At 49.5% G+C, this 22,809-nt stretch overlaps 9 protein-coding genes across 9 annotated transcripts; 5 read left to right on the forward strand and 4 right to left on the reverse strand.

The window, feature by feature from the left end:
* Positions 1 to 68: 68 nt before the first annotated feature.
* On the reverse strand, positions 69 to 2,435 carry PGRI_002620 (kinesin family protein; the record flags this gene model as incomplete). The annotated part of the gene is made up of 3 exons (XM_040787975.1): positions 69 to 1,628; positions 1,684 to 2,093; positions 2,156 to 2,435. The coding sequence occupies 3 exons, from the start codon at positions 2,433 to 2,435 to the stop codon at positions 69 to 71; spliced, it is 2,250 nt and encodes a 749-aa protein (XP_040651747.1).
* Positions 2,436 to 3,338: 903 nt separating this feature from the next.
* On the forward strand, positions 3,339 to 6,194 carry PGRI_002630 (COPII subunit SEC24; the record flags this gene model as incomplete). The annotated part of the gene is made up of 3 exons (XM_040787976.1): positions 3,339 to 3,863; positions 3,915 to 5,561; positions 5,619 to 6,194. 3 exons carry the CDS (start codon positions 3,339 to 3,341, stop codon positions 6,192 to 6,194), a joined length of 2,748 nt encoding a protein of 915 aa, XP_040651748.1.
* Positions 6,195 to 6,757: 563 nt separating this feature from the next.
* Positions 6,758 to 9,129, forward strand: PGRI_002640 (uncharacterized protein; the record flags this gene model as incomplete). Its single annotated transcript, XM_040787977.1, has 5 exons — positions 6,758 to 6,841; positions 6,888 to 7,094; positions 7,152 to 7,332; positions 7,406 to 8,473; positions 8,528 to 9,129. 5 exons carry the CDS (start codon positions 6,758 to 6,760, stop codon positions 9,127 to 9,129), a joined length of 2,142 nt encoding a protein of 713 aa, XP_040651749.1.
* Positions 9,130 to 12,344: 3,215 nt separating this feature from the next.
* Positions 12,345 to 13,714, forward strand: PGRI_002650 (mitogen-activated protein kinase; the record flags this gene model as incomplete). Its single annotated transcript, XM_040787978.1, has 5 exons — positions 12,345 to 12,520; positions 12,567 to 12,762; positions 12,832 to 13,213; positions 13,267 to 13,614; positions 13,686 to 13,714. 5 exons carry the CDS (start codon positions 12,345 to 12,347, stop codon positions 13,712 to 13,714), a joined length of 1,131 nt encoding a protein of 376 aa, XP_040651750.1.
* A 260-nt stretch (positions 13,715 to 13,974) lies between these two features.
* Positions 13,975 to 14,920, reverse strand: PGRI_002660 (uroporphyrinogen-III synthase HEM4; the record flags this gene model as incomplete). The annotated part of the gene is made up of 2 exons (XM_040787979.1): positions 13,975 to 14,588; positions 14,653 to 14,920. 2 exons carry the CDS (start codon positions 14,918 to 14,920, stop codon positions 13,975 to 13,977), a joined length of 882 nt encoding a protein of 293 aa, XP_040651751.1.
* A 254-nt stretch (positions 14,921 to 15,174) lies between these two features.
* Positions 15,175 to 16,714, reverse strand: PGRI_002670 (complex I NDUFA9 subunit family protein; the record flags this gene model as incomplete). The annotated part of the gene is made up of 8 exons (XM_040787980.1): positions 15,175 to 15,612; positions 15,664 to 15,822; positions 15,875 to 16,016; positions 16,068 to 16,159; positions 16,223 to 16,317; positions 16,372 to 16,434; positions 16,493 to 16,506; positions 16,569 to 16,714. 8 exons carry the CDS (start codon positions 16,712 to 16,714, stop codon positions 15,175 to 15,177), a joined length of 1,149 nt encoding a protein of 382 aa, XP_040651752.1.
* A 1,550-nt stretch (positions 16,715 to 18,264) lies between these two features.
* PGRI_002680 (HIT family protein) lies at positions 18,265 to 19,267 on the forward strand (the record flags this gene model as incomplete). Its single annotated transcript, XM_040787981.1, has 6 exons — positions 18,265 to 18,304; positions 18,415 to 18,557; positions 18,652 to 18,720; positions 18,909 to 19,001; positions 19,069 to 19,083; positions 19,160 to 19,267. 6 exons carry the CDS (start codon positions 18,265 to 18,267, stop codon positions 19,265 to 19,267), a joined length of 468 nt encoding a protein of 155 aa, XP_040651753.1.
* Positions 19,268 to 19,613: 346 nt separating this feature from the next.
* On the reverse strand, positions 19,614 to 21,380 carry PGRI_002690 (CRAL-TRIO domain-containing protein; the record flags this gene model as incomplete). The annotated part of the gene is made up of 4 exons (XM_040787982.1): positions 19,614 to 20,089; positions 20,141 to 20,240; positions 20,290 to 20,331; positions 20,382 to 21,380. 4 exons carry the CDS (start codon positions 21,378 to 21,380, stop codon positions 19,614 to 19,616), a joined length of 1,617 nt encoding a protein of 538 aa, XP_040651754.1.
* A 376-nt stretch (positions 21,381 to 21,756) lies between these two features.
* PGRI_002700 (DASH complex subunit DAM1) lies at positions 21,757 to 22,588 on the forward strand (the record flags this gene model as incomplete). Its single annotated transcript, XM_040787983.1, has 5 exons — positions 21,757 to 22,068; positions 22,147 to 22,198; positions 22,266 to 22,323; positions 22,394 to 22,456; positions 22,507 to 22,588. The coding sequence occupies 5 exons, from the start codon at positions 21,757 to 21,759 to the stop codon at positions 22,586 to 22,588; spliced, it is 567 nt and encodes a 188-aa protein (XP_040651755.1).
* Positions 22,589 to 22,809: the final 221 nt, after the last annotated feature.

Below are 22,809 nucleotides of genomic sequence, written 5' to 3' on the forward strand. Positions count from 1 at the left end.
GCTGAAGCATGATGCATGAAAAAAGAGAAAAATTATGCTCCGGTAAATGCCGCCCAAAAATGCAGCAATCAAGCCAATACTCCTTGTCTCATGTTCTCGACAGTCTTGACTCCAACACCTTTCAGCTGGCTCAATTGTGCCAGGCTATTGACCTGAAATTGGGACTGATCTGAGACAATTCCACTGTCGTTTGTGTCCAATGATGTCTGGTCCATCTCGCAGAGGCAGTCAACAAGAGCCTCTGCCTTCTTGGCGCCCATTCCCTTGAGCAATTTGATCTGGCTCACATCCCGTGAGTTGATGATGGAAAGAATATGCATAGTTCGGGGAGAGATAGACGGGTCCTCACTATCAAGGAGTTCGGGGGCTTCCTCGATCTGACCGAGCTTGGCTGCAGCACGCTTCTTGTGTCTTGGACGAGGGACATCCTCGTCACTTGAAAAGCCGGCATGAGTCTGGTCCATGTAGCTATCCTCATAATTCTCTGATTGGCGTTTGCCGAGGGTTTGTGTTACATCCTTCTTGAAAGAGAGCATGCTACCCCTACCCTTGGGCGGAGAATGGGCTTTCTCCTCCCAAGCCTTTGCGTGAACGCGCTCCTTCAGAGCAGCAATCTTGCCTGCCAGCTTCTCATTGTGAGGGAAGTGGGGAGCCGCCAGCTGGTACATTCTCAAGGCTGAGCCGTCTTCACCACGTGCTTGATGTTGTTTAGCCATCAGGAGGTATGACAGACCCTCAGCACGCGCATCTTCTGTACCATCAATGCGCTGCTCCAACTGTTCCAATCGCTTTTGAAGCTGCTCATTAAGTTCATGGACTTTAGTCTGCCTCGATTTTTCGCTCACAGCCCGCACAGCTAAGATCTCCTCAACCTTCCTCTCAACCATTTCCTCAATTCTAGCAGCCGAGAAGTCGTCATGGCGTGCGGGTGGCTGCGCACCCAGATTCTGGCGAGCGGACTTCAATGATGGAAGACCGGAAGGAGCGTTGGAGATCGAGGTGCGTTTCGGCGCTTCCGGTTTACGGAGCTGGCTAACGAGCTTGGTTTGCGGCTTGTCCGAATATACGCTGAATGCCTTCACGGGTTTGCCGTCTTCTTTTTCTGTGGAATCCTTCACAGCAGGCGCCGGCATATTGACGTTCACGGAAGCTGTCAGTGCCCGCAAAGGTTGTCGCGTGCCCATAGATGGCCGCATAGATGGCCGGGCCGGACCCTTGAACATGGGATCATTTTCTACTTCCCGGACCTCGATCTTCCGTGTGCGATTGGCAACGTTCAGAGAGCTAATTGTGTCAAGATGGTAAGACCGGACGGGTGCAAGGTTGAGAATCATCACTGTCAAGCCATTGTTCTGTCCCAAGGATAAAATTCTTGTCATCTTGGACTCCCGGTATGGGATGCGATGCTGCTTCTTGTTGATAGCCTCGACACACTGCGCCAGAACGAAAAGACTTTTGTTGATGCTAGCCGATTCTACCATGCGCTCCTTATCATTTTCTGTCCGTCGATTGTCTTCGGATCCTGCGAGATCAATAGCGGAAGCGGTGCTGGTGCGAACCTTGTCAGGAGAGGTGACGGTGACTTTCACGCCGAGAATGGCGTGAGATCTAGATGAATGGGCGTTGAGCTATATTTGGATGTTTAGCAGATGATTGAGACCCTAGTGGTGGGCATTATCGAACCTTCGTTGCGGATGTGGATCGGTTAGTGTTGGCCTGGTCATACAGCTGCTCAAACTCCCTCAAGGTTGTACATGGCTTCTCGCTGAGGCCACAAACCACAGTTTTGCCGCCATTATCCCGGAGGGGAAGACCTGCCATTGTACGCTTCTCGAGCGGCTCGAACAAGTCGTACACCTTGTCGTTGTAGATTTCATAATAACTCAAGGCAACCTGAACTGTCGTCTCCCCATTGCTATCCTTTTCAATCTTCCGACTGCGTCTGTAGATACCACTGAGTAGACGGGGAATCACACCTCGGTCAGCCAGGGTTTTCCCGCCACGCATTGTATGTGTTTTGCCTGTTCCGGTGACACCGTATGCGAAGAGTGTCACGTCGAATCCGTTGAGGAGATGCTTGATCGTTGGTGACACTTTTACTCCGATCAGTATACTGGTCCAAAGCGGGCCTGGTACACTTTGAACAGCAACTCACCTTCAGCATCAAACAGCTCCTGTTGCGACACCTCCGCGTCATAGACACCATTGAACTGGAACGCATACTCCTCCCCCTCATTCTTAGGGTTTGGGATGCGGACCACATTATCCCTGTCTCTCAATGCCGCCAATTTCTTGTCGCTCTTGTCACTCTTGCCAATGAGTGACTGGCGTGATTTGGAATCGGCAATAGCGGAAGATCCTGTACGAAGGATCACATCGGCTTCCCGTTCGGAATTGAGAAGGGGACGGATACGCGCGACGACTCGGACACTCATTGTGGCGGGATGTTCATTCAATTATCGTGTGATGGTCCTGGAAGTCAGGGATTTGATCCAATCAAAACAAAACCGAAGGAATGACTAGAACGAAGTGTAAAAGCCAAAAAAAAAAGAGACAAAGAACAATAAAGTCCTCCCCAAAAAAACAAAGAAACGAAACTAACTACTCGGTGTATGCGAAACTGATGGTTGTGGAACGTGTGGAGGAGTTCTCTTGTGCAGCAGCCGATGGGGTTGGTGTTGGCAGGGCAACCACCTCTTTGCTCTTCAACAAGTGTTATACAGTACACTCTTGGACACTCGAGCACTCTAATGGGATATATAATTGCCTCGTTACAATTTGAACAAAGTGATCATCTTGGAAATTCTATATTCTCATTATACAATTGACAGTACAATATGATCCGGGGATGTGTTCTACGCTTGAACTAGGGGTTACCTGACAACCTCTAACAGTAGATATAGATCAGCTTGATGAGAATAAATAGCACATATAAGTGAAATAAACGGTCTTATGCTCAGTATCAGACGTTGTCGTACAATATAAAAACACGCCTCTCGTCACATGTTCTATAGCCTCTGATTGGTCGAAGCACCTCGACCTAAAGGCCACCGTAGACCATCATCACCGCCTCTCTCACACTCCCTTGGTCACTTCTGGTGAGCTGTCTTTTGCCTCGCTACTGCCTTTTGTGATACTTCTGGGTTTTCTAAAGGTACAGCCTATCTTGTATGCAGACCAGGTCCACTCTGTTCCGTTGACGAGAAACTGATTGTGGGGTTCCAGGAGCTGTTACCACCGCCTCCTCGTATCGATTCGACCCGCCAACTTCGTGACGAGCGCAACCCTCTTTTCTTCCCAACCCTCAAGTACGACTAAACACAACTTACTCAACTCTAATGGCAGCACCACAAGGGGGATTCCCTCCCCAGGAAGGGTATGGCCAGCCCGCCTACGGCTCCCCGGAACCCACACAGTCCCCGGTCCATGGGCAAGGCGTGCCCGCAGCTGGAGCTGGAAAGAAGAAGAGAGCGTATGCTGGTGAGGCATTTGATTTTGGCTCTGGCGCCAATGCAGCGCTCGGTGGACAGCCCACAGCTGGGGGTGCTTACGGGGCCTACCCTCCACAGCCCCAAGCTGCAGGATATCAACAACCCGCCTACGGTGCGGACCCCAGTCAGATGCAACCCGCAGCACCATCATATGGCGCGCCTGCTGCCGCAGATGTCACACAGATGACACAACAGTTCGGAGGAATGGGCATGAGCGAGCCTCATCACATGCCGCCCGCGCAGCCTGTAGCCCAAGCCCCTATGCGACCTCAAGTCCAGCTTAACCAGCTATACCCCACGGACCTTCGATCCCAACCTTTCAACGTTGCCGAGCTGGACTATCCCCCTCCTCCAATTATCTTGCCTCCGGGAGTATGTATAGATTCATATTGCCCAGGTCACTGATATACTAACAATTGACAGACCAGTGTTTACCCATCGCCCGAAGCCAATTGCCCTACGAAATATATGCGATCCACGCTCAACGCTGTCCCCACAACAAACTCCCTCCTGAAGAAGTCAAAGCTGCCCTTTGCCCTTGTCATCCAACCGTATGCTTCTCTCCACGACGCCGAGGACCCTATTCCTGTGATTCCAGACCAAGTCATCTCACGATGCCGACGTTGCCGCTCATATATCAACCCCTTCGTCACTTTCCTCGACCATGGCCACCGCTGGCGTTGTAATATGTGCAACCTGACGAACGACGTGCCACAAGCCTTTGATTGGGATTCTACATTGCAAAAGCCCGCCGATCGGGCACTGCGTGCCGATCTCAACCACAGCATGGTCGAATTCGTTGCGCCGCAGGAATACATGGTCCGACCACCTCAACCTCTTGTCTACCTCTTCTTGATCGATGTGAGCTATGCATCGGTGACCAACGGTCTTTTGGCCACCACCGCCCGCACCATCCAGGAGAGCCTTGATCGCATCCCGAACGCAGACCGGCGTACTCGCCTCGGGTTCATTGCAGTGGACTCGAGCTTGCACTACTTCAGCATTCCCCGGGACGAGTCCGAGTCCTCGGACCCCCGGATGTTGGTTGTCAGTGATCTGGACGAGCCTTTCCTTCCCATCCCTGGTGATCTCCTGGTGACGCTGAGCGAATGCCGCGAGAACATCGAGGTTTTCCTCAAAAAGCTGCAGGAAATGTTCCAGAACACCCAAAACAACAGCTGTGCCATGGGTGCCGCGTTGCGAGCTGGTTACAAGTTGATCTCCCCCGTCGGTGGAAAGATGACCGTCCTGAGCTCATCTTTGCCTAACCTTGGCCACGGAGCGCTCACTATGAGAGAAGATAAGAAGGTGCTGGGCACCAGCAAGGAATCCAGTCTACTTCAAACCGGAAACTCCTTCTACAAAAGCTTTGCAGTCGAATGCTCAAAAGCTCAAGTCTCTGTGGATATGTTCCTCTTCTCATCGCAATACCAAGATGTGGCATCTTTGAGCTGCTTGCCCCGCTACACTGGTGGTCAGACCTACTTCTACCCTGGCTGGAACGCTGCACGGACTGAAGATGCCATGAAGTTCGCCCGTGAGTTCTCTGACTACCTTTCTTCGGAGATTGGTCTGGAGGCCGTTCTCCGCGTGCGCGCAACCACTGGTCTGCGTATGAACACCTTCTACGGCAACTTCTTCAACCGTAGTTCCGACCTCTGTGCTTTCCCGGCCTTCCCTCGTGACCAGGCCTACGTGGTTGAGGTGGCCATTGATGAGACTGTTACAAAGCCGGTCGTCTGCATGCAGGCGGCTGTGCTTCACACTACCTGCAACGGTGAACGTCGTATCCGTGTCTTGACCCTGGCCCTTCCAACGACCCAGAATCTGGCAGACATCTACGCTTCAGCTGATCAACAGGCCATTGCCACATTCTTCAGCCACAAGGCCGTTGAGCGCACATTGAGCAGCGGCCTGGAGCCCGCACGTGAAGCTCTTCAAGCTAAGATCGTCGAGCTTTTGCAGACCTACCGCAAGGAACTTGCAGGCGGTAGCGTTAGCGGAGGTGGCCTCCAGTTCCCTGCCAACTTGAGAGCCTTGCCTGTCCTGTTCCTTGCAATGATTAAGAATGTGAGTTTTCTTTATTTTGTCAGTGATAACCGTTCTATACTAATCCATTTTCTCTAGCTTGGTCTTCGCAAATCCGCCCAAATCCCCACAGATATGCGGTCCGCAGCTCTCTGCCTTCTGTCGACCTTGCCCCTGCCACTCCTCATCCAATATATCTACCCGAGAATGTACTCACTCCACGACATGCCCGACAATGCGGGCCTGCCTGATGAACAGACCGGCGAGATCATCCTGCCCCCTCCCGTCAACTTGTCTTCGGGCCGCCTCGTGCCCTATGGTCTATACCTCATTGATGACGGCCAGACCCAGTTCCTCTGGGTTGGTCGCGATGCTGTTTCACAGCTTATCGAGGATGTCTTTGGCGTCCCTGACAAGTCCCAGTTGCGCGTGGGCAAGCAAACCCTCCCCGATGTCGAGAACGAATTCAGCCAGCGTGTGCGGGCCGTGGTTGAGAAGAGTCGGGACCACCGGGCCAAGGGTGTGGGCAGCATGATCGTGCCTCACCTATACGTTGTCCGCGAGGATGGTGAGCCCGGCTTGCGTCTGTGGGCTCAGACAATGCTGGTTGAGGATCGTGCCGACCAAAGCGTCAGCTTGGATCAGTGGATGGGTTCCTTGCAGGAGAAGGTTTGAGCCCTCTGCTCTGGCCATTGTATCGGTCAGCACTGACGATTTGCTCCCAGGTCGTGCAGTAATGAGGAGCTGACCGGCTGCTCTTGAAATGCATGTTATCGCGAGTCCTCCCGCCTTGTACCATTACGTTGGGGAAGATTGCGTTTGGTTTTTTATCACGGCGGGCATGTTTTGGATTATCTAGTACAAGTAGATCGCTGGGTTATAGTTGACAAGGCGATAGACGCTGATCGCATCTATGAACAATTAACGGTATCATTTTTCCATCTTCTATTGCAAGGCCTGAGATGAATTTAAGCACTTCGTAGGAAATTCCATTAAATCCAACGCCCTATCTCTAGCCCCCGGTGGGAAAAGGCCAAAGGGCCAATTAAATGGGTTGTTCCCTATCCGATCACCAATTCAGGTCTAGTGGTAGTAGGTAGGTAGCAGTCATTGATAATGTAACGGGGCAACGAGAACACGCTACTTATATATCCCTGCACTTTCTTCCTTTTTCTCATATATAATGAGCCCCCGCAGGATATTTGACGTTCAACTTCTTCTAAATCCATTTATTCATCATGTTAGCCTCAACAGATGACATAGCCAAGTTCATTTCCATCGCCCCAGAGGCCAATGAAGGAACAGCCCTTAGGTTTTTAGAGGTAAGACATTCTCATCTCCCTTTCCAACTGTACTAACACCTCTAAGGGAGCGGAAAACTTTGAGGATGCTATCAGTCGGTATTATGAAGTCCAAAATGAGACTTCAGATCCAAGTCCAACGACCACTATGGATGCGATGGATGCCGAGGCTGATATGCGCCCCCCACCGTATGCAAGTTCACCAATCAGTGGGCCTGTACATCATCACGCCAATATATTCACTGCAGCTGCCAACATCCGCTGTAAAGACGAAGTACGATATAGAACTCTTCCATCTCGATAAAGTACTGACGTTCGTCGGCACTGATAGCAAGATGTGAAGGCCGCCCTGCACAGCATTCAACAGGCGTGTCTCATTTTCAATGCCGATATTGAACCAGAGCACACTATGGAATATTGTAATTGCGACTGTGATGTCCATAAATACAAAGAGACAAAGGCAGCCCGGCTTCCTGTCCACGAAATGTGGTCCAAAGCAGTCATCTATCCAGGTTAGCTCTGCCAATTTGACGATACCAGTTGCGTTGAGGCCACAGTCTAACTATCTGTTTCCCATACGAGCAGGTGAATCAGCCTATCATGACAGCAATTTATCAACCCTCGTCATGAAAAGTCCATATAGCCGTGTGCCGTCGCCATTTCAGTTTGCAACCGCCGGGACTTACAATACGGCAAAGCCTACTCGGTCCGGCTATAATCAGTATCTTCGAAAGACTATACAATTGAATGCATCCCTCAATTCTGCTGCACAGGCTGCTATTGATGCAAAGGAGCCAACATCTACGATATGGGGTACCGAAGAGACCTCTGTACCAAACGGGGAAACCCCCATGACTCCTTCCGATACTAGGCTGTCAGCTGTCCAAGGACTCACCCTTCAAAATGGTTCCTCGGGCCTCGCAGAAAGCCCCAAGACATCGACATTTGGTAGTTTGAAAAGGATGTTATCAAAGAAGACATCAGAGGAGAAGGAAGAAAAGGCAGCTATTGACACAAAGGCGCTACGCATGGCTATCCTAGAGGAGGAGCAAGGCAGATGGCCGAATCAAGAATGGCAGCGGCTCGTGGCAGCCTATCAAGAAACAGTTGGGATAAGACAAAAGACCGCCGGTCTTCGATCCCGGCATCCAATTCAGTATCTCCACCTCCTTCGAGCAGGCTATTTCGAACCTATTCCAGTGGCTTGGGCGAAATCAACGTCTAACCCTCTCAAATTTACCATTGATGCATTTGGTGGGTGGAGAGGAGTCACCCCCAGTTGGAGAGGATACAAAGATCTCGCCGAGGAACGTCTATACTGGGTTATGGATAACACAGAGGGCATCCACAAAAATAAGAAGCCCGATGCCATCTCTGCGATGAGCATGGCTCGGTCTAGAATGGAATCTGCGACTGAAACGCCTATGGAATACTTCTCACGCGACGATATTTGCATTGCTCAATCCATCTCCGAGACTTACTCGAACCAGGTCATGTCTCCCTTCAGACCCTCCGGGCAGCCCGCAGCTCCTTTAGACGAAACTATGATTCTTCTAGGGGTCTCAAGGTCTATGAACTCCGCTCCCTTTCGCCCGAATTACGATGAGCACCTCATTACAGGTTATTCCGCCTCTAACCAACCAAAGAGCAAAGGTGAGCATATTGCCCTTCGACCAGTCAACATCAAATACTAACTTCAGGAAATAGATATCGCCAAAGCCATCATACGGGGCTTTTCCCAAGCAATGATCAATCATGACCACAACGCCCGAGGCTATCAATTCATCACATTCGCAGATCAGGGCCGCTACATAGGCCTCATCAACCACCAGAGTTTGGAACAAATATGGTCGAAAGTTAGATTTTGGGGAGAAACTCGACTCATGTTAGGTTGGCAAAAAGCTAAGGAGCTTCACTTCCAAAAGCACTCTGGAACAGCAATCCACCATCCTATGTACGGGTGGCAAGCCGGTCCACAAACACCGATATTGAGACTGCTTCTCATACTCGACGGCGAACCAGCAGATATGAACGAATTCCAGCTTGATCTGCTTGGCCTATCTTGGGTTTATGTCACGATCTTCCTGATGGGTGCAGACAGATGTCCACACCACCATCGTCTTGCAAACGAGCTACAGAGAATCAGCAATACCAATCCCCGTATCTCTTTCCTAGATGCGCAGGGGAATATGCCGGAACGCTTTGTCACTCACGAGCTGCTGAAGCGCCATCTCGGATACAATGTTTCATTCTCTGATTTTGAGACATTAGAGCAAGCGGCGGTGGATCTACCATTATATGTAGAGTGAACCACACGTGTTTAATCGAATGGTCCAGGCCAAATTTGTCTCACAAAGGATCAATCATCCAGATCACTTGTCTTTTATTATACGTGTTTTCGTCTCAAATGAAATAAATAACAGGTACGCTCTTCATGCTACCATTAGTCCAACGGTTTTTAGCAGGGAAATAAGCCGGCTGTGACCGGAGACCAAGAACGGTGATCATCTACATATGCATATGAACAGAGACAAGCATTCAAAATACCTTTACGTTATTGGAGTCCACATTCTATTTTGGATGTTTTAGCGCCTGTGATGAAGCATAAGCCCGCGCAGGTCACTGCGTAATCACCTTAAAATAATCAGCAGGACCCTGCGCGTCCTCGTAAAACGCTCATATAGCCCCCCAATTAGGTAAACCGATTTAACATCCGGCTCATATAAGATATATACCGGAATTTAGGCCGCGCGACATGGCTTTCCCTTTCCGCTTTAGTGTTCATCCCAAGCCGCTTTTTGCTCACTGAGTAAAACTGGGCACGCCCTTGAGTGTTATATAAGCATTTAACTCGCTCACTGAGCAAAAGTTGGAGGGCAACTGAGCCAGCAGCTCACCTCACCTGGCTCACCTCACCTGGGCAATAAATTGCACCACGCTAGCCCTATATGATTGAAAAGCTTCAATATTGCGGATCCGAGGCATTGTACTCCCAGTTCTTAATGTAAATCCTCATATTTTACGATTCTCCCCTAGAACATTAGGTCGTTCGAAAGAAGGCTCAAATGCATCCCTTTGGGTTCCACTTCCGCATAGAATGTCCAGCGGCATTCGTGTCAAGAATGGATTTCGTCCCTCTCCATAGAGATATTCTTGCACCTCCTTTTCAAGCCAAACTGCACGACCAATCTATGGACTTTTCAGTTTCAGCCCAATCGAAATAGCTAGCTGCGAGCGCGCATCTCTGTCCGCCCATAGTAGGAAGCGCGATGGTTCAAAACAGCGTAGTTTCGGCCATAGATCCACTGGAATAATGCTCTGTAAAGCAATGAGACGCTCGGGTGATCCAGCGCTATATTCGTCATCATAGGGATTGGATACCCTATCCAATGGTATGCGACGGGTGGTTCAACTGGGCCATTCAACCATCCCCGTGGAATAGGGTAATTGAAACCCTTTGGAAAAGTGCGAATCATAGGCGTAGGATAGAGCGAAGTAAAGATATGGCCGTGAACCGAAGGCGTGATAGTGACTCTCTTAAGAGCAGGGAACTGTTTGACGTTGTATAAGAAGGCGTGCACGTCACTATTATCGGCCAGCACATCCTTTTGCTGGCCCAACAAGTGCTGGTAATACTTCCAGCGCTTTCTCGGCGCAGGTTGTGTGAGAACTTGCTCTCGGCGCGCGATATGATCGGGACGGTTCACGTCTCGACCCCTACGTTCTTTCAGGACGTCGAGGTTTTCCTCGTATGCATGTTTGAACCACTTCGGATATATATTTCGAGTTCGTGTCGCTCAAGAATCTGCTCCTGGGGGTACGAGCCGTATCCCTGGGCCCACTCTCTAGTGTTTCCAGCTTCATCTTTGTCAGAGAAATTTTCATTTCCCTCGGCAGATTCTTTGAATCCGGCCCCTAGCTAGGCGCGCCTCATCCCATATAATCTCAGTTACACTATGGCGGCATCTGTTGTGGCCTGCTTTACAGCGAAAGACTTCGACATTAGTGGGTTGACAGATAAGAAAGCGCGGTCGATGCGTAGAATCGACGCGTTCTTATATTGTACACATGGGGGGCGGAGATTCTTGATATCGGAGTTGGATAGATAAGATGATACATCCCCATGGCTCGAACGGGAGGGCGTAAGCCAGGAAGTGATCCATTCATCTGACTACTTAAGTACAGTTAAGCCCTGGAGCCCTGGAGTGCCCAGTCACTGAGTAATCACCTTGTGCTGTGAGATATTCCCTGAACACCCTCATAAAGCGGCACCCCGATGGGGAAATCCGCCTGAAATCCAGTATATATAGACCCGTATAACAAATATTTAGTCGCCTCAGATCCAATTAACGGGATACCCCTTGAGACTAGTGAAACTACAAGTGGTGGGTTCTCCAATCAGGATGAAACTAGCACCTCCCTATACGGTGGAGCGGGAAAGATGATTGTGACAAGTTTCGCCAGGTGCAGTAGCGCCGTCCATCGAGCGCGACATGTGAGAGACTTTGGCGCTGTGGCGGAGATCAATATGTGTACATTAAGAATACTTGATTAATATATGGATAACTCCAGTTAAAATTAAGTACCATGAATGTAGTTGTGGAGATACTTTGTGATCCAAGGTTCCACGTCCATCAAACCAAAGGGGAAAAACAACAAACCTCTTCCTCTTTCTCTTTACTTTCTCTACCTCTCTCTCTCTCACTAGGATCGTCGATCACTAGTTTCTCCCCATTTTTTTTTCTCTCTCTTAATTGACGCCAATTTCCATTTCTGACTTTGACTTCGTTTCACCCACCAAATTGTCGGAGCCGCTTCAAAGCTCTCTGCCCCACCATCTCCCCTACGGCCCGTTTCTCCATATTCATCTTCTCTCTCCTTTCTGCTTTGCTTCCTTTGGAAGAGAAAAAGGTGAAAGGTGAGTTGACTAGCCCCCGCTGTGATCCCGCAGAAGATAACCCCGCTTCGGGGCATCTTGGCTTATCCTCTGCGGCCCAGCATCACCATCAATTCCACTAACATCCCACCTTCTTAGGCCCCGAGATTGATACATTGACGGCTTAATACCTCAAACCTGTGAACTTCGCACCCCACCCGGGTCTTTTGGGTCTGGACGCTGTACCTGTCACATCTTCTTCCCCACCTGGAGCTTCGTACGACCAAGTCCCCCTCTACCTTTTCTACGCTTCGCCTTTCATTCCCTAAGATCTCGCCGGTCTTCTTCAAAACCCAATCCATTTGAGAGTTTGAATACGTTCTCGAAACACCAATTCGATTGCAGCGCGAACGAAAGTAAGCTTTATTTCCCGGTTTCTCTGCGTTTTCGTTGCGTTTGTTCCCTCGCGTTAGTACTTGCAAACGAGTTGCTTGAACCCTTTGAGCAATTGACTCCGTGTGTTATTGTCTTGCGTTCCCTGGACCGAGAATCGCCAGATAGTGCGCTGTTTCCCGTCTATCGTTTTTAAATCCCCGGTTCCCGTTCCCCATGGATTGCGTTCGGCCTATTTTCCACTGGATCCCAAGGATGTTGAAAGCTGACAATCACCCAAAAGCTCAGCCTACCGACGGAATCAAAGAAACCGTTATCGTTATGGGTCAGCCAAACCCTCCCGCGGGAGGATCCCGGAAGATCTCTTTCAATGTTTCCGATCAATATGAAATCCAAGATGTTATCGGCGAAGGCGCCTATGGCGTCGTCTGGTAAGTAGTCTGGGACTGTTCCCAGGGCTTCTCTAACACCATGCAGCTCCGCCATCCATAAACCCTCTGGCCAAAAGGTTGCCATCAAGAAGATCACCCCATTCGATCATTCCATGTTCTGTCTGCGTACACTGCGTGAGATGAAGTTGCTGAGATACTTTAACCACGAAAACATTATCTCCATCCTGGATATCCAGCGGCCCCGTAACTACGAGGGATTCAATGAAGTTTATCTGATTCAGGTACGTCGAACCTTGCCATCTGACAGGATGCGCATGTATGCGATATGCACGGTTACTAATAACATGCAGGAGCTGATGGAAACGGATATGCATCGAGTTATCCGCACACAAGACCTCTCAGATGACCACTGTCAATACTTTATCTACCAGACCCTGCGTGCGCTTAAGGCAATGCACTCAGCCAACGTCCTCCACAGAGACTTGAAGCCCTCGAATCTTCTGCTCAATGCCAACTGTGACCTGAAAGTCTGCGACTTTGGTCTGGCTCGTTCGGCCGCCTCCACCGACGACAACTCCGGATTCATGACAGAATATGTGGCCACACGTTGGTACCGTGCACCGGAGATCATGTTGACCTTCAAGGAATACACCAAGGCTATTGACGTGTGGAGTGTCGGTTGCATATTGGCTGAGATGTTGAGTGGAAAACCTCTCTTCCCTGGCAAGGATTGTACGATTCCACTTCACCCTCTAGTAACAGCCATAACTAATATACACACCTAGATCACCACCAGCTGACCCTCATCCTGGACGTCCTCGGCACACCCACGATGGAAGATTACTACGGCATCAAATCCCGACGTGCCCGCGAATACATCCGCTCCCTCCCCTTTAAGAAGAAGATTCCCTTCCGTGCACTCTTCCCCAAGAGCAATGACACCGCTCTGGATCTGCTTGAGAGACTGCTTGCTTTCAACCCGGCTAAGCGTATCACCGTCGAGGAAGCCTTGAAACACCCCTACCTCGAGCCGTATCATGATCCCGAAGATGAGCCCACTGCACCCCCCATTCCTGAGGGATTCTTCGATTTCGACAAGAACAAGGATGCTCTGAGTAAGGAGCAGCTGAAGCGTGAGTTTTCCCATAATGTCCTTTGGATATGGATCTTCTCTTCTCTTCGTGTAGTTACTAACCTTTCCTAGTTTTGATCTACGAGGAAATCATGCGGTAAATCTGACTCGACTATTTCAAATGATATTAGGTTGGCTAGGAGGATGATGGATTCTATTCTGCACGCACTTTGACTTGACAGCGTGATTTGATACATGTTAGAGATAGCAAGGCAACTCGAAATGTGATGAGTGTTCAAGTAAAACAGCTAATTCACCGTAATATCTGCACCTCTACTAGCTAATCCCAATTTTATATACATAAGTTCCAGCTCTACATCTAGTTATATACACCCAATCCAAACAAAGTATTTACACAACCTCAACCCCCACGCATAAACGCCTCAATACCCTCAAGCACACCTTCAGGACTAGGCCTCGGCGCACAAACATGCGCCTCAAACCCGAACTTCTCCCGCAGATGATCCCTTGTTGTAGGCCCAATGGTAGCAACAAACACCCTCTTCCCAGTTCCAGCTCCAGTTCCAGTTCCAGCAAAAGGCCCCAACCCCAGAACCCTTAACATAGCCTCACACCCCGTCGGCGAAAAAACAACAACCCAAACATCGCCCTCCAACCCACGCACCACATTCTCAAAATCACCCTCAAAAGACCCCATAACCCCAGTCTCATACACAACAAGCTCCTCAACACCAACCCTCTTCTCAACCGGCAATCGTTCATCCATTAGTGTTTTCGGAATGATATCCCTCCGCACTTCACCAACAAGAAACAGCAGCGAGGGTTTGTTTGCTGGGTAGAGGGAATCATAGTGTTGGAGGATGAGATGGGCGAGGTTTTCACCTGTTCCTGTGTCTGCGCCGTGGATTGTTGCCGAGGGGAGGTGTTTGTCGCGGAGGGTTGTGAGGGTGCGGGCTGTGGCTGGGCCGACGGTGTAGAGGAGTAGAGGTGGGGTTGATTGGATATCGAAGGTTACTGATTGACGATTAGTGGCTGGTTGATAATTGGTAGGTTGGAGTTTGGGGTAGGTTGTATATACCGTCTTTTTCGTCTTCGATCATTTGCGCGAAGCCCTCAACTGCGCGCTGGCTGGTGAAGATTAGGCCGCCGTATTTTCTGGGGGTTTGGGTATTGTTGAATGCATTTTTGTGGAATAGGTCGCGGACTTGGGTGAGGTTGTTCTTTAGGAAGCGATGTTCTAGGACGGGGATGAAGGTGGGGTTATAGTTCTTTGCGGAGAAGAAGTCTTCGTAGCCATCTTGGGGGGAGGATTTTGTTTTGAGGAGGAGGATAGGTGTTGGAGGCATTTTAGGAGGTTGGATTGGAGTGGTGAAGGTAAGGGTGTTGGTGAGGGGAGGTAAAGATAGGTGGGATTTATCGAGTGCGGGGAGTTCTGGGGAATTGGGTTTTTTATATTGGACCTTTCTAGACATGTGATTGGTTTTATATACTGTAGTTTATTGGTATCTCTACTGCTTTATACTGTATACACACTATTCATCCAACACAAGGAAATCGAATTTGAGTCTAGGAAGGCTTATTTACACATTAAAAACACAAACTACTGATCGTCCAGCACGTGCAGGTATCGCTTGTCCTCCTGGCGCTCGCGCTCCGTGGAGGGAGGCAGATCGTAGTAAGAGGCACTACGGTAGCCCTGCAGGTAGTGGAAGGTCAAGTTGGCAAGATCGGCAGTCTCGTCCATGCCCAAGTCCTTGAAGGTCTTGGCTGTTGGGTCGATCACCTGGTCGATAAACTCGCGCTCCACCTCGTCGGCGGACAAGGTGTGCCACCACAGAAGCTTGTTGACGTAGTGGGCGAAGGGCTTGAGGACGGCCTTGGGGACGTTGATGTGACGGCGCTTCTTGATGATTTCACGGTCGACCAACTCGGCGATCTCGGCGGTAGAGTAGTTCTTGGGGCCGTACAACTCGAAGGTTTGGCCGGCGGTGCTGTCATCGTGCAGCATGCGCTCCAGAGCGGTACCGACATCAATGGCCTAGACTGGGTTAGTTCAATGCACCTTGTCCACCCCGGGCAAACAACTTACGTGAACGGGCCAGTAGCGCTCCTGCATGTGGTTGGCAGTGAAAATGTTGCCCATCTTGGCCAGCTTGTGAAGCAGGTTGTCCTCGAAACCGAACATGGGTGCAGGTCGCACAATTGTGGTTTCGGGGTAGATCTTGCGGACGATCTCCTCACCCCATCCCTATGTATCATCAGCACTCTCATTCTTGTATAATTCTGATAGATATGCTGACCTTGGTAGCGAAGTACTCGGAAGGCGAGTCACGGCTAGCGTTGTAGGAAGAAACGTGGATGAAGCGGTCGACATCGTACTTGGCAACAGCATCGGCAATACGCTCGACACCGTCGACGTGGACATCCTCGTAGGAGAAGTTCCTGGGGTCGTCAGAAACCACATATTCATATATACCACACACTGTAACTCACTTGGTGGGATATTGGCGACCGACAAGGTTGTAGACAACATCGGAGTGACGAACGCTCTCCTCAATGGACTGGGTGTTGCGCAGGTCGTATTCCTATACAGGGAGTCAGATACCTTCCCCAATTCAAACAAATTATACAGTAGAAAGACTCCATACCATGAAGACAACTCGTCCAAGATCACCAGTGACCTTCAAATGTCTCTTGGTCATCTCCTCACGGTAGGGAATGACAACGGTGCAACCCTGGCGAGCTGTGGGCCATTAGTTTATGACCCAATTGCAAGTGCAACAGACCCTGAACCTACCAAGCTTGTTGACAATGTAACGACCGAGGAATCCAGTGGCACCAAAGACGGTCGCGGTGTGACCTATAATTGTGTGAGTACAGGACCGGAGCATGGTATCAGGATGGAAAGGCTTAGCTACCTCCAATGGAAGAACTATAAGAGCGCGTCAGCAAGCAAGAACAATAGACCTAGTCACAGCATAATTGATCGCTTACCGGCCACCTTGGACCTTCAAGAGGGGCTTGCCAGTCCGGGTGATGCGGACATCCTGAAGGTTGCGCTGGAATTGAAGCTGCACCCGCGGGACTGGGACCAAAGGGCGGGCACCCAGGGCAGTGTTGATAGTGCGAGACTTCTGCATGGTCTCTGGCTGGGTATATCTCTCGAGACCAGCTTATTGGAGCGGAGTGTTGCCAAGAAGGGCGTGGTGATGTGCGAGTGTCTTTCGCAGTCAAGTCGGAAGAACCGCACGTGACTATTACGCTAGTCCTAATTCGGTAGTACGGACCATCACTTTGACTATTCACTTTCTCATCTTTCTCCTTTATTGCTTCAACTCGATTGATATGGTGACTTCTGGTTATTTTTCTGACTTGGAGTTAGTAAATTAACCAAAATACATGGGCCAGTATATCCTACAACCTCTGTTAGGATAAAGTATCCGTTTTGATCTGACAACACCTGGACTGTGATTGGATGTTCCTCGGGATTGATTCATGTCTATAAGTATCACTGCTTTATGTTCTTCTATACGCAATTAAATTATATCCTTTGGATATTTAGGCTGACTTTATGGTTTCTGCTGGTCATCCATGGATTGTTACTTATGTTCGTCAGTTCATTTACCATTCTAGAGTGCACGTATACATGCCACCAGCTACCTGCTGCATATAAAGCATATTAAATGTAGTATAGGCCTCTAGCAACAGACTCTAGCAAAAGAATGTATGTGTTTATGGGGTAGGGAGTTATCTTTTTGTCTAGTAGCCCAATTTAGGGTATATCAAGCTGAACAAGCTTCACTTAACACGGAATATGAGAATACCCACCTAGCCACTCATCACTTGTAGACTAACATTGTCCTGGTGAGCAAGCGCATCATTCCCGTTACTTGCCAAACGAAGTTGTACATAGTAGTATTACATATTTCCTCTAACTCTGTGTAAACACAGTACTTAGACGTAGTAGGCGTTGACAGCAATATATCTGAACAAAATATATATCAACCCTACTTACTCCATACGCACACCAAATTTCCCCAAAATGTTATAAATCGATAGATGTATTAACAATATGATACAGATAGATTAATTTAATAAAAAAGCAAAAATATATGACAGCTGTGTCATTGTAGTTCCAAAGATTTATAAGAGGAGTTTTGTGGGCAAATCACGGCCATCTCTGGTAAAAGGCAAGAAATGGGTTCTGCACTAATCTGTCCCACTCCTCGGGTGTGTTTCGTTTTTATACCTTATAATACCCATCACAGCTACATTTGGTACTGGGCCTAGGCACGAAACGGTCGGTGTTCGAAACCTGCCAATTTCATTTTATTTTAAAGGCCAAGGACTTATAAGGCGGTCAATAACAGGCGGTCTGTAGCGGGCGGTCTGTAGCGGGCGGTCAAGGTAGTACTTGACATGAGGTAAGTGGGGGTAGGGAAGGAGGGAATGTATCTATGGGAGAGATGTGATTCTAATGCTGAGTATCGAGGTAAAATTGAACAATTCCTTATAATATAAATTCGATGGGAGATTCTAGGTGTAGATGTTGAGTATCGGCGTTTTTTTCTTAGCGTTCGGCGGATATGTAACGTGTTCGGCGGACAATGTACCATTTGGATTTGAATTCCAAGGTCAGCTTGAGCTTCAATTAGAGATCATCTATCTAGACAATTGATCACGTTACAAAATGTCTTCTGCTGCCTGTATTTTCTGCAAGATCATCAAGGGTATGTCCACTGTTTATGACTCTATCTATACACATCTCCAGGGCTGTCGTGATTCGACATGTCATAGCAAAATACGGATTGACTGACATGCTCATTCGGGAGCTCTATAGGAGATATCCCTTCGTTGAAGCTCTTTGAGAGCGACAAGGTCTTCGCTTTCCTCGATATTCAGCCCCTGAGCCGTGGTCATGCGGTACGTTTTCTTACGATTCCCGGTGCCCTCTTCCCCGCATTCGGCGTGCCCCTCGTAGCGGTGCGCCAGCGACGTTGCCGGGACGGCGGTGATAGCTTCAGAAAGCAATCAAAAGCCGATATTTCAAACACAGCCAAACTGATAAAATACATAGCTTGTCATTCCTAAGTTCCACGGAGCCAAGTTGACCGATATTCCCGACGAGGACCTGACTGAGATCCTGGTAAGTCGACGAGAGAACAACCTAGGACGAGGAAGAGGAAGGGAAGGGTCAATGTCTTCGATCTCTGATTGAATTCAATTGAATTCCCATAAGGACCTTGCGGGTGCAACCTTGGGGACAATTCCACAAGGTCCCTAAGAGAGCCTGAAGTGGATTGGTAGGGACATAGCTAACCAAGCTGTACGCAGCCCGTCGCGAAGAACATCGCCAAGGCCACCGGCGCCGAGGATTTCAATATCCTGCAGAACAATGGACGCATTGCGCACCAGGTCGTTGACCACGTGAGTTTCGAGGCCCTGGAGGATCTCTCTGATTACTGTCACGGTGCTAACCAGTCCTCTCTAATAGGTCCACTTCCACATGGTATGCTCTACTATCTTTCAGATATTTAGTTCCACGCTAGGAACTGTCTTCGGAACATGTGCTCACAATACAATAGATCCCCAAGCCCAACGAGAAGGAAGGTCTGGGCATTGGCTGGCCTACCCAGGCCACCGATATGGACAAGCTCAAGGCTCTCCACGCGGAGATCCAGTCGAAGATGTAAATACCTTTGGCCCCAGTGATGACGAACTCAAGAACAATGGAAGCCGAGTTATTTCTATACTTTGCTCTATGGTTTGGAACATTTGCTGTAGGCCGTACACTTTATTCTATCGCAGAAAGGACTATAGTGTCAATCTGATGGTAGTTGTTAGAACCTCTGGAGTAGGCATTCAGTTGGGATTACTCTGCTCGGTTGAATGTATAACCCAATGTTCATATATCCTCTAGTTAACAAGAACCAAGTCTGTATGCTAACTACAAACATGCAAAACCGAGATTCTAAATATCTAGCAGATAAGCATATAAATCAACATCAAATACACCACCCAACCCATGTACTGCGTAGCTCATGCCGACGTGCTCTCTGCCTCCTTCTCCGAGCCAGGATAGAAGTTGATCTTTCCGCCGCCCTGGACAATATTGAGTCTGTCGTAAAGCGAGCGGGCTCGAACATACGGGTCAAGAACCCAGTATTGCGCACGCAACTGGTCGATCAAGGTCTTCCGCTTCTGCTCGGCAGCAGAGGCAGCGTCAGTCTCCTTCTTGAAGCTGGCGCGGATCCACTCAATGGTGGTATCCTGGATCTCCTTGGCGAGCTTTTGGCGCTCGGCCATGAGAGTATCCCGTGTTTCCTTGTCGGCCATGCTGGGATTCTCGTTCTCCGGCACCTCGACGTATTTGTATTCCCAGTCTTCGTCGCCTTCGAGCTCCTTCATGATTTGGCTCGGGTGGATGAAGTTTTCGAGATCCTTGCGGTTCTTCGTGAAGTGAATCTTGGCTGCAACAACTGGGTCGAGCCAGCCCTTGATCACGCTCCAGATGCCTGAGTTATAGTTAGAAAGTGATGTTCCGTTTGGAATGTTGGGATACGCACTTGAGAATAGCCAAGGGGCCTTGTGGATGAGCACTGCTCCGAGGGATTCGGGGTAGTTGGCTTCGAAGCACTTGATCATGAATTTCACGGGGGCATAGTCCTGGGAAATATCAGTATAAGCGCGGACGACGTTGAGATGAAAAGCTTACCATGTTGGCCATACCAAAGTCCGTCATATCGAAGACAATAGTCTGCAAGAGTCAGCTACCGAAACAAAATTCTCACGTACCGTAATACTTACTGCAGTCTCAATGGGCGGCGCAAGCAACAAACGCGCAGTCTCAATAGTATAAACAGTAAACCGCTCCAACCCTTCATTATCCTGATCACCAGCCTTGTGCAAGCGCACACGAACAACACAGATCGGCCGACCAGCCCGATCAACACCGTGCAGGAAACTCTTACCCAGACGCATCTGCGTGAGGAAGTCCTCACCCCGCTTCTTCTCCTTGGGATCAGAGCCCTGCGACTGCTTCAGAGCCGACGCCTCACCGTTGAACATGATATCGTCGTCGACATGCATTTCCAGCAGTCGCCAGCGCATCGTAGAAATCAACATAACAAGCGCCTTCTTGGTATCCCACTTGCGCGCCCGTAGGAATCGCAACAGAAGCGAGTCCGGGTTATCGCCCTTCACCATGCTCCAGAACGCTGTCCGAATCTCCTCGGGCTTCATGTCCTCCAGCGCCTGCTTGAACTCCTTGGACTGGCCGTACTTGTCATCGTCGACGACGGAAGCGACACTGTCGGAACCGCTTTTCGCGTCGTCGGCGCCGCCCCAAATCCCCCACCGGCCCTTGGTCTTCTTCTTATCCTGGGCTGGGGCGGGTGTTGCGGCATCGCTGGTGGCGGTGGATTGGGGGGCTTCGAGTTCTTCGAGGGTCAGGCCGAAGACTTTGAGTGCGAGGACCCAGAATTCTTGTAGCTTGATTTGTTGCTCTGGGGTAAGGTTCCCGACTGTTCCGGGGGCGAGTTCGGCGGGCATCGTCGCGAGGGTATCGATTACTCCAAGGGAGGGCTTTTTAGGGAGCTGAGGCTGCGGAGTGGATGTATTTTTGGGATTGAAGTATTTGTCCTGGAGCCAGGCGCCTCCTCCAACGATAGCGAGAGTAAATGTAAGGGTCCAAAAAGATGAAGCCTGCTTTGGTTCTGGGTGTGTGGAGAATGGTCGCGCAAATGAATACCGGGCGACAGGGAACTTGGCCGAGGGATAGATACGGCGTAGGAGTGTTCCACGCATAAGCAATATAATTGAGGTGATTTGATTGAGTACTAGGTCTTAGCCCCGGGAGGAAGAGGGAAGAAAATATATGGCGGAATCAAGGATATGACGATGCGGGGGAAGATCGTCGTTAATAGTTGTACTAATTTAGAATGAAACAATTCAAAGTATTGATTTCTATTTGCTTCAAGGCCATCTATCATAGAACAATTTAATTCTCACAAAGTCGAAGTATAAAAGTGTCGCGTGAGAGAGATCCTTCCGGGGAGATCAACAAATCCCGTAACCCACTTAACATCACTCTGACAACAATCCACTGTTTAGCGATAACAACGCCTATTATCGTTGAATCATTGTCTCCAACAATACCAATCGCATTAAATACATCACAGACATGGACGCACCTCGATCAACCTCGCGCCCGAGACCCTCATCCAGGCCCACAACCCCCCTGCGACCCAGCTCGCGCTCTTCAATACGGGAAGCCCACGGATATGGAAATACCATTGGAAATGCAGGATACACACAACCCGCCTTCAACGCCTTGGAGCCGCAGTTCGCTGAGCTGGCCGATTCAATGGCGGATCTCGAAGCCAACTTCATGCACCTGCAGTTGATGCATGAGAGCCTGACGCGCTTCAGCGAGAGTTTTGCCAGCTTCCTCTATGGATTGAATATGAATGCATTCTGTGTGGATTTCCCAGAGGTATGGTCGCAGACGCGTTGTCGACATTTGTGGCAGTGGTGACAGCGCGCGACAGAGTTGCTGATACGTTCGACGCAGGCACCGATTTCAGACTCGTTCAATAAAGCCAAGCAAGATGAAGAAGATAAAGGTACGGCGAGAGCTCTCCGTGGGAATTCCCTAGGCGCGGTGAATCGGGTTTGCTAACAGCCATCCAGAGGCGGAATCGGAATCAGAACCAACACGACAGGTTGATGATGGCGAGATGACCTTTATGTGAGTCTAGAGACGGATGCGAGAAATACCTACTGGAGGACACTTGAGCTAATGGGTTCTTACACTACAGGACTACGGATACGACTTTTGTCGAGAATCCGAGCACCACTCCCTCCGTCAGACCGACGTCCAGGTATACCGGGGGCTCACGAGCATCGTCGCGTGGCACTGCTCGTGGTGCAGCAAGCAGCCGGTATACTACACGAGGCAGTGCTCGTGGCACTCGTCCCAGTGCACTGCCTCGGGGCAGAGGGATTGGAACTAGATAAAGAGCTGAATATCTGAGCACTTACAATGGTCTGATTATGGATCACTTCATGATACATGTTTGACTATTGGTATCTAAGAGTTGGACCTTTATGTATAACTTTCCACTTTTTGGCACATCTACATAGTACCTTTATGCTCTAGAAATGATTGAATGAAACTACCATGTCACCCAAGATGTTGTACAACATTAAAACCCTATACTTAAATACATATGTT

Source organism: Penicillium griseofulvum (genome assembly GCF_001561935.1).
Source record: "Penicillium griseofulvum strain PG3 chromosome Unknown contig_79, whole genome shotgun sequence".
Lineage (NCBI taxonomy): Eukaryota > Fungi > Ascomycota > Eurotiomycetes > Eurotiales > Aspergillaceae > Penicillium > Penicillium griseofulvum.